Below are 13,422 nucleotides of genomic sequence, written 5' to 3'. Positions count from 1 at the left end.
TTTTCTCCTAACCTAAGGTCACAAAAATTTTCTCCTTGCTTGCTTTAGAAGTTCTATAGTTTAATTTTATACTTAGATCTGTTATCTACTTCAAGTTAATTTTTGTACATGGTGTGAGATAAGAAGCAAGGTTTTAGCTTCATTTTTGTTTTTGGCATACGGTCATGCAGTTGTTCTGCCACATTGGTGAAAAGATTGTATTTTCCTCATTGAATTGCCTTTGCACCTTCTTTTCAAAAATCAGTCGGCCATATATATGTGGATTTATCTCTGAACTGTATTCTGTTCCATTGATTTGTCTGTATTTATGTCAGTACTGCACTGTCTGGAAATCAGGGTAACCTGGGACTTCTAACTTCATTCTTTTTCAAAATTATTTTGACAATTATAGATCTTTTGCATTTCATTGCATATTTTAGAATCAGCTTGTCAATTAGAAAACAAATCTGGGTTTTTGATTTGTATAATGTTGAACCTATAGATAAGTTAAGGGTGAGTTCACAATATTTAGTCTTCTGATCCATGAACATGATATATATCTATTTAGTTAATTAGGTCTCAGTATGTTTGGTAGTTTTCCATATATAGGTCTTGTATGCTTTATGTCAGATTTATCCCATTGTTTCATATTTCTCATGTGGTATTGTTTTTTATATTTTTAGTTGTATTATATAGAAATATAGTTGATTTTTGTGTGTTCTATCTTGAAACCTTACTAAATGCATTTTGTAGTTAGAATAGCATTGTTATAGAACATAGGATATTCCGTATAGGCAGTAATATTTTAGGAATAAAGACAGTCTTACTTCGTCCTTTTTAATCTGGATGCCTTTTATATCTTTGTCCTGCTGTCTTGAACTGACTAGTCTGTTGACATGATGATTTGCATTGATTGACTTTCAAATATTAAACAACCTTTCATTCTGGAGATAAACCCCACTTGGTCATGATTTGTTATCTTTTATATTTATTGTTGGGTTTGTTTTGCTAAAGTTCATGAGAGATAGTGGTCTGTTGTTTTCTTGTTTTGTCTTTGTCTGTTTTTAGTATCAGAGTAATGCTGGCCTTATATAGGGAGCGGGAAGTGGTGGTACCATGAATCCTCAAATATTTGGTAGCATTTCCTAGTGAAGACATTTGGGCCTAGAATTTTCTTTGTGGTAAAGTTTTTACAAATGTCTTTTTTTTTTTTTTTCAAATTTATTTATTTATTTACATTTATCTTTGGCTGTGTTGGGTCTTCGTTTCTGTGTGAGGGCTCTCTCTAGTTGTGGCAAGCAGGGGCCACTCTTCATTGCGGTGCGCGGGCCTCTCACTATCGCGGCCTCCCTTATTGCGGAGCATAGGCTCCAGACGCGCAGGCTCAGTAGTTGTGGCTCACGGGCCTAGTTGCTCCATGGCATGTGGGATCTTCCCAGACCAGGGCTCGAACCTGTGTCCCCTGCATTGGCAGGCAGATTCTCAACCACTGTGACACCAGAGAAGCCCTACAAATGTCTTTAATAGACACAGTGCTCTTTGGGTTATCTGTTTCTTTCTGAGTGAGCCTAAGTCTGACTAGAAGTTTGTCAATTTTATTGATCTTAAAGTACCTACTTTTGGTTTCATTGATTTTTCTCTATTTTATTTTATTTTTTCCTATTTCATTTGTTTCTGTTTTTTGTTATTTTCCTTTTCTGGTTACTTTCACTTTAATTTGCTCTTTTTCTAGTTTCATTTAAGTAGAAGCTGAGGTTATTGATTTGCCTCCTTTTGTAATATAGGAAGATGGTACTGCTTTAACTACCTTCCACAGATTGTATTATATTTTCATTTCCATTCAGTTCAAAATAATTTCTGATTATTTTAATGTTATCTTTGTCTCATGGGTTGTTTTGTTTAGTTTCCAGGTATTTTTCTGAAGATATTTCAAATTTAATTTCATTTTGATCATAGAACATAATTTGTATGCTGAGTTATTTTAAATTTATTGAGACTTCTTCTGTGTCCATATTTCTACTTCCTTTCCCCACCCCTATAATCCTTTTTTCTTGATAGTAAGCTTATAAATGATTTTTCGTACAAGAATTTTTATGTTTGGTTTATGTGTTATGTTGGGGGTTGTTGTTTTTTTTTTTGGCTGCGTTGGGTCTTTGTTGTGGCATGTGAGATCTTTTTTTTTTTTTTTTTGCGGCGCATGGGCTCTTCACTGCAGTGCATGGGCTTCTCTCTAGTTGTGGAGTGCACGTTTTCTGTCTCTAGTCGTGGTGCGCGGGCTCCAGGGTACATGGACTCTGTAGTTGGTGGCACGTGGGCTCTCTTGTTGAGGTGTGCATTTGCAGTAGTTGTGGTGCACAGGCCTAGTTGCCCCGCAGCATGTGGCTCTTAGCTCCCCAACCAGGGATGGAACCCGTGTCCCCCGTACCGGAAGGCGGACTTACCACCACTGGACCACCAGGGAAGTCCCTGAGGGTGGTTTCTTTACTGCCAATCCCAGCAAGAAGGCTCCAGGTGTCTATTTCTGTTTAATCACTGATTTTTAAGATGATATTCAGTAAGTCACTTAACTCTTTTGTTGCCCATTAAACAGCTAAAGCCTAGGGCCAAAACAAACAAAAAGCATTACTTTTGTCTCCAAGGTAAAATTTGTTACTTTATTTCACCTTTGAACAGAGCCATTTGATTACATTTCTGTACTTCTTACTTGGTTTATAGGCTTTTTATGGAAATTCTCAATGACTGTTCTGATGTGGATGAGATCAAATTCCAAGAAGATGGTTCTTGGTGCCCAATGAGACCGAAGAAAGAAGCTATGAAAGTATCCAGCCAACCATGTACAAAAATAGAAAGTATGTGCAGAATGGCAGCAGAGAGCAAAGCAATGAGACTTGTGTGATGTTATCATTAGCGTTAACTTTGGCCTTTAGAGCTACCATTTGGAGCTCAGTTTGTTCACTTTATCTTTTGATCATCTATTACATATGTAATTTCTCCCAAATGATTTTTATCCGTAAGAAGTATGCTAAAGTTTATACCACATTATAATCAGTTTTTTCATAGTATATTTTTCATATATAAAGTAAATAAAACAATCACCTAAATCATTTTATTATTTTTTTATTGAAGTATAGTTGCTCTACAATATTATAGAAGTTATAGGTGTACAATGTAGTGACTCACAATTTTTAAAGGTTATACTCCATTTATAGTTATTGTAAAATATTGGCTATATTCCCCGTGTTGTACAACACATCCTATAGCTAATAGTTTGTATCTCCTGCTTCCCCACCCCTGTAATAATGCCCCTCCCCTCTTCCCTCTCCCCACTTGTCACCACTAGTTTGTTCTCTGTATCTGTGAGTCTGCTTCTTTTTTGTATTATAGTCATTAGTTTGTTATATTTTTAAGATTCCACATATAAGTCATATCATATAGTATTTGTCTTCCTCTTTCTGACTTATTTCACTTAGCATAATGCTCTCCAAGTCCATGCATGTTGCTGCAAGTGGCAAAATTTTGTTCTTTTTTATGGCTGAGTAATATTCCATTGTATATATTAATACATATATATACCACATTGTCTTTATCCATTCATCTGTTGACACTTAGGTTGCTTCCATATCTTGGCAGTTGTAAATAATGCTGCTGTGAACATTGGGGGTGCATGTATCTTTTCGAATTAGTGTTTTTGGTTTTCTTTGGATATATACCCAGGAGTGGAATTGCTGGGTCATATATGGTAGTTATATTTTTAATGTTTTAAGAAACTGCCATATTGTTTTCCACTGTGGCTGCACCAATTTACATTCCTACCAACAGTGCACAAGAGTTTCCTTTTTTCCACATCCTCTCCAACATTTGTTACTTGTGTTCTTTAAAATCATTTTAATATATATGGTGCTTGTTACAACATGAAAAATTATAAATGACATTTCTGTGGACACTTATTTGGAACTTTTCATTTAAAATTTTTTTTTAATTATTTATTTATTTATTTATTTATTTTGCACACTGTGCAGCATGTGGGATCTTAGTTCCCTGACCAGGGATCGAACCCATGTCCCCTGCATTGGGAGCATGGAGTCTTAACCACTGGACTGCCAGGGAGGTCCCTCAGAATTATTTTTAGAGCACCTGTTGGAGGAACCCCAGATGGAGGTGTGGTTAGAGAGGCTGTATCATCCATTAATGGAGGGTGGGGGAAGATGGTCATAGGTTAGTTGGTAAAGAAGTGAACTAATTGTTTCCATTGCCTTGTGGGAAGAAATTTGACTATTGCCTTGGTTACCTAGGAATTATACTCAACCTTCAACTCCCTGTGCTGTCTACACTGAGTGGGGAAAATAAAGGCTGTTTGAGAAATTGAAACTGATAGGTGAACTTAGTTTCTTTTATCTGACATAGTCAACTCACTGCATTTGAGTTTTGTGCTGACTATATTTAACATTCTAATAATGTAATGAATAATAGGCGTTCAGAGTAAGAAGAGAGGAAAAAGTAAAGGATTTATGTCAATATTAATCATTCTCCTGTGATTGTTACTGAACCTATGGGTGGAATGATCAGGGTTTTCCTCATCCTTGAGAAAAATAGTGATTTAGTTAATTAGTTGCTGCTGCTTTTCCATTATTAAGTAGCATGCATTTTCTACTAAATAGATTGTAATAGAATGGTGATTCAACTCACCACTCTTTGAAATGGTGAGTTAACATATCATGTGAGACTATTGTAGTGGGCAGAAAGGAGAACCTAAGTAGATAGCTGGTAAGAAAAACTTTAGATGTCTGAGTAACTTAAGTGAGCTGTTTGGGTTTTTTTCCGCTTATCAAGGTGAAAATTTTATCAAGTTCTTGCTTATGGTGTAGAGCTTATATATTCTTTGATATGAGCACCACTGCTTTGCTAGATTAGAAGTATGATTCTGACTTAACCCTACCACATGTCTGTGAGAGTACACAGCCAGTAAAGCAACATACTCTTGTCCATGGCCAGAGACCAGCCCCTTAACTCTGGATGTCTGTGTATAACACGAGTCCTCACCTAGGGAGATAGCATGAGGAGCAGGATCTGTGCAAATCTGTTGGCAGTACTGGGGAGATAACGCGGAGTGTGCCATCTGAAAGAGGCTTTCGATCTTCTCACAAGGCATAGCGCTCACCCTGTCTCCCTAGGTAAGCAGTCATTTTATAGACAGATGACTGGAGTTAGAGAGTTGGTCTCTGTCCGGACAGAGTATGGGCTTTATTGGCTGTGTATTCTCCAGGATGTGCTGCACTGTTAAAACTCTTATGGTTAGAGCTCGTGTTGCATCTTTGACTTTTTTTCCCCTCTGTTCCCTACTTGCAGCTGCAGGTATCCTCAGTAAGCCTTGTTCAGTGACTGTAGCCAATGAGACAAACAAGAAGAAAGTGGATGTCATTGACCTAACAATAGAAAGCTCTTCTGATGAAGAGGAAGACCCTCCTGCCAAAAGGAAATGCATCTTTATGTCAGAAACACAAAGCAGCCCAACCAAAGGGTTTGTTAATTTATAGTTCACTATTGTTTATTACACTTGGAACTAACTGTTCTTGGGATAAGTTTGTAAATGTCTCTTTGAGAGTTGCATAACCATATAGGGCTATTTTAATTTGCCTTTTGTTCAGTTGAAATATTTTCAAGTGAGCATGTTGTTTATAGGAAAGCAAATTTTGATGAAGAATATATTCCCATCTTTGGGAAGTGAGAGTTGAAATCTTCTCATGTCTAAATATTTATTTCAGATTTATACTTTTTGTTATTTTCTTGAATCTATTTGGAAGGAGTAAATTTGGCATCACAGACCAACATGAGGAAGCCGAGTGTGTGGAATTGGGAATCTGACAAGTGTGGATTCCAATTTTGACACCATTGCTTACTCATTCTGTGATCTTGGGTGAAATATTTAACTTGTTTGAGCCTCCTTTTCCTGTTCTGTAAAATGGGGTTAAATAATGCCTACCTCATAAGACTAAATTCAGGTTTCAATAAGGTAATGAAAGAGCTCAGCCTCAGTGTCAGCCACATGATCATTGTCTCAGTAAAATTGATTGCCTTCCCTTCTCACCCTCTCCAGGGCAAAATATGGGCTAGTAAATGCAGTCTAGCATTTATTTATGAGTCATCTGGCAGAAGCTGTTGCTGACATATAGTGAGTGACAGGTTTGAGTATTTAGCAATAGGTGCTTCTTAGAGACTTTGGAACCTACAGGAAAGTAGCAGCGGGTTCTCTTGACATCCATGAACATATTGTTTCAAACTTGGGTATGCCAGCCTTATCTTTTGGCCTCTCATAGCACTTCTTTTCTCTAGTGGCTTTATTGGGGTATAATTTATATACCATAAAATTTTCCCATCTTAAGTATTCAATTGCACAGTTCAGTGATTTTAGTAAATTCATAGAGTTGTATAGTCATCATCACAATTCAGTTGTAGAATATTCTCAACAGCCAGTAAACGTCTCTCATGTTCATTTGTAGTTAATCCTGATGCACACCCCAAATCTAGGCAACCATTGATCTTCTTTTTATCTCTATAAATTTGCCTTTTCTAGACATTTTATACAAGTGGAGTTATATTCTCGGTGCACTTTTGAAACATTCTTTTTTTATAGTTACTTTTGAAACCAGGAGAATTAAACTTTTTGTGCTGCTTTCTTCACTGTTAAAATGCTTATATTTCCAGATGTGATTTACACATCACAGTAAGGGTGTTTTTTTATTTGTTTGTTTGTTTTTTTAGTGGAACAGAAAATGAAGTATTTCAAGTGGGATTTTTTTGGGGGGGATGCTGATCATTTATTGTTCCTTTCAGACAATTTGCTTGGCACTTCTAGAATTTAAATAATAAAAAATGAAAATGTAATTTTGAAATGTTTACTGAAGTGGAGAATCATGGGAATGAATACTTAGATGTGGTATTTCCAGATTTTACTCTCTAATGAAACCCTTTAGAATATGCTGGAAAAACATAGGTTGCACAGTATTATAGTTAGATGGGTTCCTGCCAGGTTGAAGGGTTGTGCATAGTGATATGGACTCGTGAGTTACTGTGATCGTAGAGGGTGTCTCTGGTGGCTCGCCATAAGGGTCTACCCTTTATGTGTCCTTTAGCACATTTTTACCAATACTTGATGAGGACTCAGAACTGGAGGAGTGGCACGTACATTGGGTGACAATCTGAAATGACTTCAACATGCAGAGGAATCAGGATAGTTCACACCTGCAGTCAGCTACTGTAGAGATAGATGTAAGTCTCCTCATCGAGGTTAAAAAGAAAATAAAAACTAGCATTGTGAGTATAAGGTAGGAATTTTTGACTAAACCAGCAACACATGAAAATTTTGGTTTAAAATGTCTGTAAATTGCAGCTTCCCAGCTCATTCCACAAAGTTGACATAACTCTTAATACCCTAACTAGACTTACACATTAACAGCCAAAAGAGAAGAACCATTATGAAACAGGCTCACATTAGGAAGTTCAGTGAAAATTCTGAATTCAGTCTTAGTAAATTATTTAATAATATATTAAAATGGCATCCATTACCACCAAGTCGGGTTTATCTAAGAATGCTTTATTATTAGGAAATACATTGATAAAATGGATCTTGTCATAGGATAACAAGTCAGCCCTCTATATCCATGGATTCAGGCAACCAGGGATCATCACAAATACTTGGGGAAAAATTTTTTTTAAGTTCCAAAAAGCAAAATTTGCTCTTTGCTGTCAGCAACTATTTACATAGCATTTACATTGTATTAGGTATTATAAGGTAATCTAGAGATGATTTAAAGTATATGGGATGATATGCAAGTACACCATTTTATATAAGGGATTTGAGCATCCATGGGTTTTGGTATCTGTAGGGGGTGGGAGAGTCCTTGGAACCAATCCCCTGTAGATACCAAGGGATGACTGTATATAGTCATATTAATAGATGGTGGCATTCCATAAATTAATGGCCATTCCTGATAGAAACTCTTTGAAATGTCAGAATTCACTTAATGGTTTGAAGGGTTCACCACTTGAGCTGATTTGTTCTTAGACTGCATTAATAAACGAAGCAGTGTCCAGGATACATACGCATGCCAGTTTTGTTCCATTTTAGGCTAGAAAACTTTCATTTAGACCATTTTAGTCAGGGCTGTCATCAAGAAGGGTATTAATGAGAGCAGCCAGAGGAGGGAAACAGGATGTGAATAGTGGAAACATAGCCTGATGGATGAATGGGTCTAAGGATTGAAGCTGTTAAGCCAGGAGAAAAGAATATGTTATAGTTATCTTGTAGTTCTTGAACGGGAGTCATTGATGAACTGGGTTAAGTTTATTCTTTGTTACAACATTTGGCAGATCTAAGTCCAATGGAGGAAAGATACATGGAAAAACTTCCCGTTGGAGTTTTCTGAACACTAAGAAAGTTTAAGTTTTGTGCTAAAATCACATTTTCTGTGTTAAGGAAGAGTGGATGCCACCTGTCCAGGTGTCACAGTGGAGACTCATGCTATGGTTATATCATCTCTGTAATCCCTTCCAACTCTTACATTTTTATCTCCTGGTTTTTGTTCCTGGTCATTCTGTTCATATCCTCTCTTTTGTGTCAGCATCTAGAAATTTTCTCTGAGGTGTAAGTTTATCATAGGACTTCTTGGTCAATGATAGTAAGCAAATGGGAAATAGAGGAAAAACAGGAAAACTTTAAGTTACAGTCTAAAATTCAGGTGAGCAGTTATTTTTTAAGAGGTATTGTTTTTGAAAAAAATTATTCTTATAAACAATTTTTCAAAGCATCAAGAAATAAAAAGCATTCTGTTAACACTTTGATGGTAATTCTTCTAGCCTCTTTCCCTGCATAGCCTGTCAGAAGAAATTGGCACCTTAATCTAAGACTTTTAGAAAACCTCTGCTATTTTTCTAAATTAAAAGATAATTTTAAATATTGTGTCCCTACCCCATGCCTGGGAAATTGAATGACTGCTTTGTCATCAATGAGGAGGTATTCTAAAGACAGGAAACAAAGATTAGAAATAGATTAAGAATCATTAGCAAAATTGAATCTTTTAAAATATTTTTATGATCATAAAGTGGGAGCACCCAGTGAATTTCAGGTTTATGGATAAAAATTCAAGTTATTGAATTTTCAGACATGTAAGTTGGGGCCAAGTATGATGAATTCAGTGATCTAGTACACAGTCTAGAATACTAATATTTGCTGTCTAGCAGCATGCCAGCAGTTTACCTTTGTGCTGTGATATTAGGGATACAGCTATAAAAATTTATATATGTGCACATACATATTGTACACATAAAGCCTGTGTGTGTATTTGCCAATCCTGTGAGGAGGGAGTAACAAATATTAAAAGTTTTAAAAAATGTTTTTATTATTTTATAGCATCACATACCCACAATTCCACCAGACATAGCCATTTACATTTCTCCATGGTTCCTGTTATTCCGTATCTATAAGTACATCTTTTTTTGCATAGGCATCAGAATCATTTACCTTTCTGAATGTGGTCTTTGTGAAGATTCTGATTAAAACAAAAACCTTTCTACCAGTAGGTAATTTGATAATCCTAACAAATGACAAATTTCACCCATTCTATATAAAGTTGAATTTGTATTAATGGTTACAAAGTTCAGGTAATAGGAATTAACCTACACTAAATAGTTTGATGTTTGCTGAGATTTTAGATGTTGATTTAATAATTTGTACTGTCAGTGGATTGTGACATTTTCATGTGTTGTGACAGCATTTTGTATTGGAGAAACAAGGAATAGTTATTTAATCACTCAAAGTTTCATGTTATGAGAACAGAAGATATGCAGTGGTTAAGAGTTACTGTGGTTAAAAAAAGAATAAAAAAAAAAAGTTACTGTGGTGACATGTGCATTGGGACATTGACCTTACTCCTTTACAGATGGAAATAAAGGGGCCAGGGTAGGGAAATGAGTTTTATTGTTGTTTTCTATAAGTCTGATCCAGGTTGAAAGGTCAGTTCAGGATCAAGACAAAAGACAATCTCCAATGTGAGATATCAAAGGAAGAGAAGAGGGAGCAAGAGGAAGGCAGCCATTGTCTTTTTCTTGTAAACTTGAAATTTTTCTTTTCATTTCTTTCAGTGTCAGAGAAAAAGTGACAGATTAAATGTACCTTTAAGTAGGAACTTTTTAAAATAAATGAAATCATATGTATGTGTGTATATTGTATGTGTGTGTATATATATATGCACACACATACATATATATGTATATATACACACACACATATATATAGGTCTTCTTCAAAAGCTTGCATCTTAAAAAATATATATATGATTAAGATATATTAATACTGTGAAACAACCGTAATAATCAGAGCCACTTTTTAAACCCCCTCCTTAGTACTAACATATACCAGTGTCTCCATTCATTCATTCATTCATTCATTCATTTATGGCTGTGTTGGGTGTTGGTTGCTGCACGCAGGCTTTCTCTAGTTGTGGGGGCTACTCATTGTGGTGGCTTCTCTTGTTGCGGAGCATGGGCTCTAGGCACACGGGCTTCAGTAGTTGTGGCTCACGGGCTCTAGAACGCAGGCTCAGTAGTTGTGGTGCATGAGCTTAGTTGCTCCGCAGCATGTGGGATCTTCCCGGACCAGGGCTTGAACCCGTGTCCTTTGCATTGGCAGGCGGATTCTTAACCACTGTGCCACCAGGGAAGTCCCTGTCTTTTTCCTTATCCCCATCTCCCATCCCCCAATTTCTGATACACATTCCTGTGTGGGAGGTAGGATCATTTGTAATTTGAAAACACTTTTGGTGATTTTCTGTTCTACTTTCATCCTTGTAGAGGACCAGTGTCTTCAAACCTCCAGAAAAAGATGTGCTTTAATATAACATATGTACTTGAGCTCATCTCAGGTTTTCTCTTTCGCCCTCTGGAGTCTACCTTTGTGGTTTTAGGTTGACAGGTAACACTGGAGGCCAAGAAACCTTCTGATTCTAACAGAGGCAGGTTGCTCTTTTTGTCCATCTTCATCTACATCTGGAAAATGTGTTTTGAAACATGAGGCTTATGTTACCGTCTCAAGCATGTTATATTTCCTTTGCCTCCCAAATGGATCAGTTTAAGATTCCTGAACTCTGACCTATGTTTTTTATTTGCTTTTCGCCAGCACAGCCATGTGTGTCCTCTCAAGATGGCTTCATTTTCCTCCTTTCCAACAACATCTGTATTTTTGACAAATAGTACAGAATAACAGCTAGACAAGAGCCTCATGTTATAATGCAGACTGGTTTTAGAGGGACTCCGGTGTCTAAATAGGTGGTGATTATTTAAGTGGTTTGAGATTTTTAATAGAGATTATGAAATAGTTTTGTCAGTTGTTTAGAGTATGAAGAATGTCATGCAAATATGTCATCATTTCTTATTACCAGTATTTAATAATCTGAGCAATAACAGGAAGTTTCAACCAAGGGAAAGGACGTCTAGAGGTCCTACTTGTCCTGTCAGTCTAACTTTGATGGTTGTACTGTTTCTGTCAGTTGTACTTCATCTTTGTAGTGGTCCCTTCCAGCTACAGAGCTCTGTGTCTCTCTCATTAAGCTCACGGTAGTTTACTGGCAGCGCTTTGGAATGCTGACCTTAATGTCCTAATGACCTAATGTCCCTGTGTCCCCGTCCCCCACCCTCCTTTTTTTTTTTTTTTTTTTAGTTTAGTAAAGTTTTACTTTTCAAAATGTACAGTGGTGGGACCTGTTTATGCATCTTTACTGGCAGCTGGGGCATCTCCACCTTTGGTGTTTCTGGTATAAATTATTTGAACTCTGTGCTTTGAAACCGGTTTAATGGGTCCTTTACTAAGCAGCTCCTGAAGGGCTGCCCTGGCCAGGGAACTGTGAATCTTCAGTCTCTCGGAGACAACAGCTGGGGTTTTAAGCTTATAGTCAGGAACTTCCTTACAGAGTTTGTCTTATGTGGCTTTGTCAAACAAGACTAGGTTATTGAGCTTGTCCCACATTTTGCCTTTGGTCTTTGTCTTTCTTGGCTGACTTTCCGGCATCTATCTTTTTCTTGTCATCCTTGTGTGGCATCGCAGAGCTCGGAGAGCAGGTGCTACCACTGCAGCCTCACTAAGATGCTGGACAAAAAGGTGGCCACCATCAGCCAGAGAGTCTGTAACATTGCTTAGTTTCTTGTATATATATGTCGAGATGTTTTCTTGAGAACTTCTAATTGTTTACCCTGGACTAAGATAAAATGAAGGTTAAGTAGGAAGAAGGCAAAATCATCTCTCTTTTTTCCTGAACTTTTTCAAAAATATGTTTAACTATACTGCTTCTTAAAATTATAAAGTTATTATATATATAGTGTGTATACATACATGTATAAATACCAGTAATAAAGTATATCTTAAGTGTATTTAATTTGTGTTTTTCATAGCATGAACAGCGAATTTCAAAGTTATAAGCCCTCTTAGAAGAGTAGATGGTATCATGGCAGCCAGTATTTTTATTTCTGGATATTATGTCTTAAATCCTGAGTAGTTGTCTTATTCTAATTTCTGATTGCTGCCTGTTGTTATCAGGCTGGCTGGCTTTAGGACTGGCTCTCATGGCTTGGGTGATTCCCAGATAAGATCACTAATAATTAATACAATTCACGTTAGAATGGAAGAAATCATGCTTGAGCTATAGTAAGTAGCTTCACTCATAAAGGTACCCTGATTTTAATCAAATCTTAGGAGTCTTCTATTTTATTTCTAAATTTCTTTATATATAAAATTACTAATATTCACATACATGTTACACATACATTAATAAAATCATTATGTAGAGTATATTCCTGTTTATGGATCAAAGTTTTATGTATTGCTCCAGCACTATCCATGATGTTTTAATGCCACCTTGCTCTTATGTCACAGCTGCTGTTGAGAGCCAACATATGTTCATGTTAAAGTGAAGACTGTTATGAAAGAGGAGAGTGAGTGGAGTACTGTGTAGTGAGTAGCTGCCATATAGTTGTTTGGAAACTTAGTGAACTTACGACTGACAATGCCCAGTGGTACAGCCCTTCTCTCCTGTGAACTAACAGCCAGATTGTTTGTAATTTCCCATGCTATTTAAAACAGGGTTCTCATGTATCAGCCATCTTCTGTAAGGGTGCCCAGTGTGACTTCGGTTGATCCTGCTGCTATTCCGCCTTCATTAACAGACTACTCAGTACCATTCCACCACACGCCAATATCAAGCATGTCATCAGATTTGCCAGGTATGTGAAGAGGTGTTTTGTTTTTTTATCAAGTTTTACCATTTATTTTTTATCTTAATCTGTGGAGCAAATATAATTTAAATATCTTAAATAGAAATGTTAAGGATATTGCTAAGGAAAGGCTTCCTGTAAAGGTAGTATCTGTTTTAAATATATCACATTCAGTTCCTATCATTT

General features: G+C 36.6%; 1 protein-coding gene and 1 pseudogene across 6 annotated transcripts in view; one reads left to right on the top strand and one right to left on the bottom strand.

Annotated features, from left to right (window-relative positions):
- Positions 1 to 13,422, top strand: part of PIAS2 (protein inhibitor of activated STAT 2) — a 90,026-nt gene that overhangs the window by 64,936 nt on the left and 11,668 nt on the right. For all 5 annotated transcript variants that reach the window (XM_082640859.1, XM_082640857.1, XM_082640858.1 and 2 more), the window contains 3 exons: positions 2,695 to 2,828; positions 5,326 to 5,497; positions 13,106 to 13,245. In XM_082640859.1, coding sequence (XP_082496985.1) covers positions 2,695 to 2,828; positions 5,326 to 5,497; positions 13,106 to 13,245 — 446 coding nt within the window. The remainder of the gene's footprint in view (positions 1 to 2,694; positions 2,829 to 5,325; positions 5,498 to 13,105; positions 13,246 to 13,422) is intronic.
- On the bottom strand, positions 5,528 to 13,097 carry LOC309814757 (small ribosomal subunit protein eS25-like; annotated as a pseudogene). The gene has a single exon. The product of its transcript is annotated as a small ribosomal subunit protein eS25-like (transcript).

Source organism: Mesoplodon mirus, assembly GCF_964341445.2.
Source record: "Mesoplodon mirus genome assembly, chromosome: 13".
Taxonomy (NCBI): domain Eukaryota; kingdom Metazoa; phylum Chordata; class Mammalia; order Artiodactyla; family Ziphiidae; genus Mesoplodon; species Mesoplodon mirus.
This window is presented reverse-complemented; position numbering and strand designations above follow the sequence as displayed.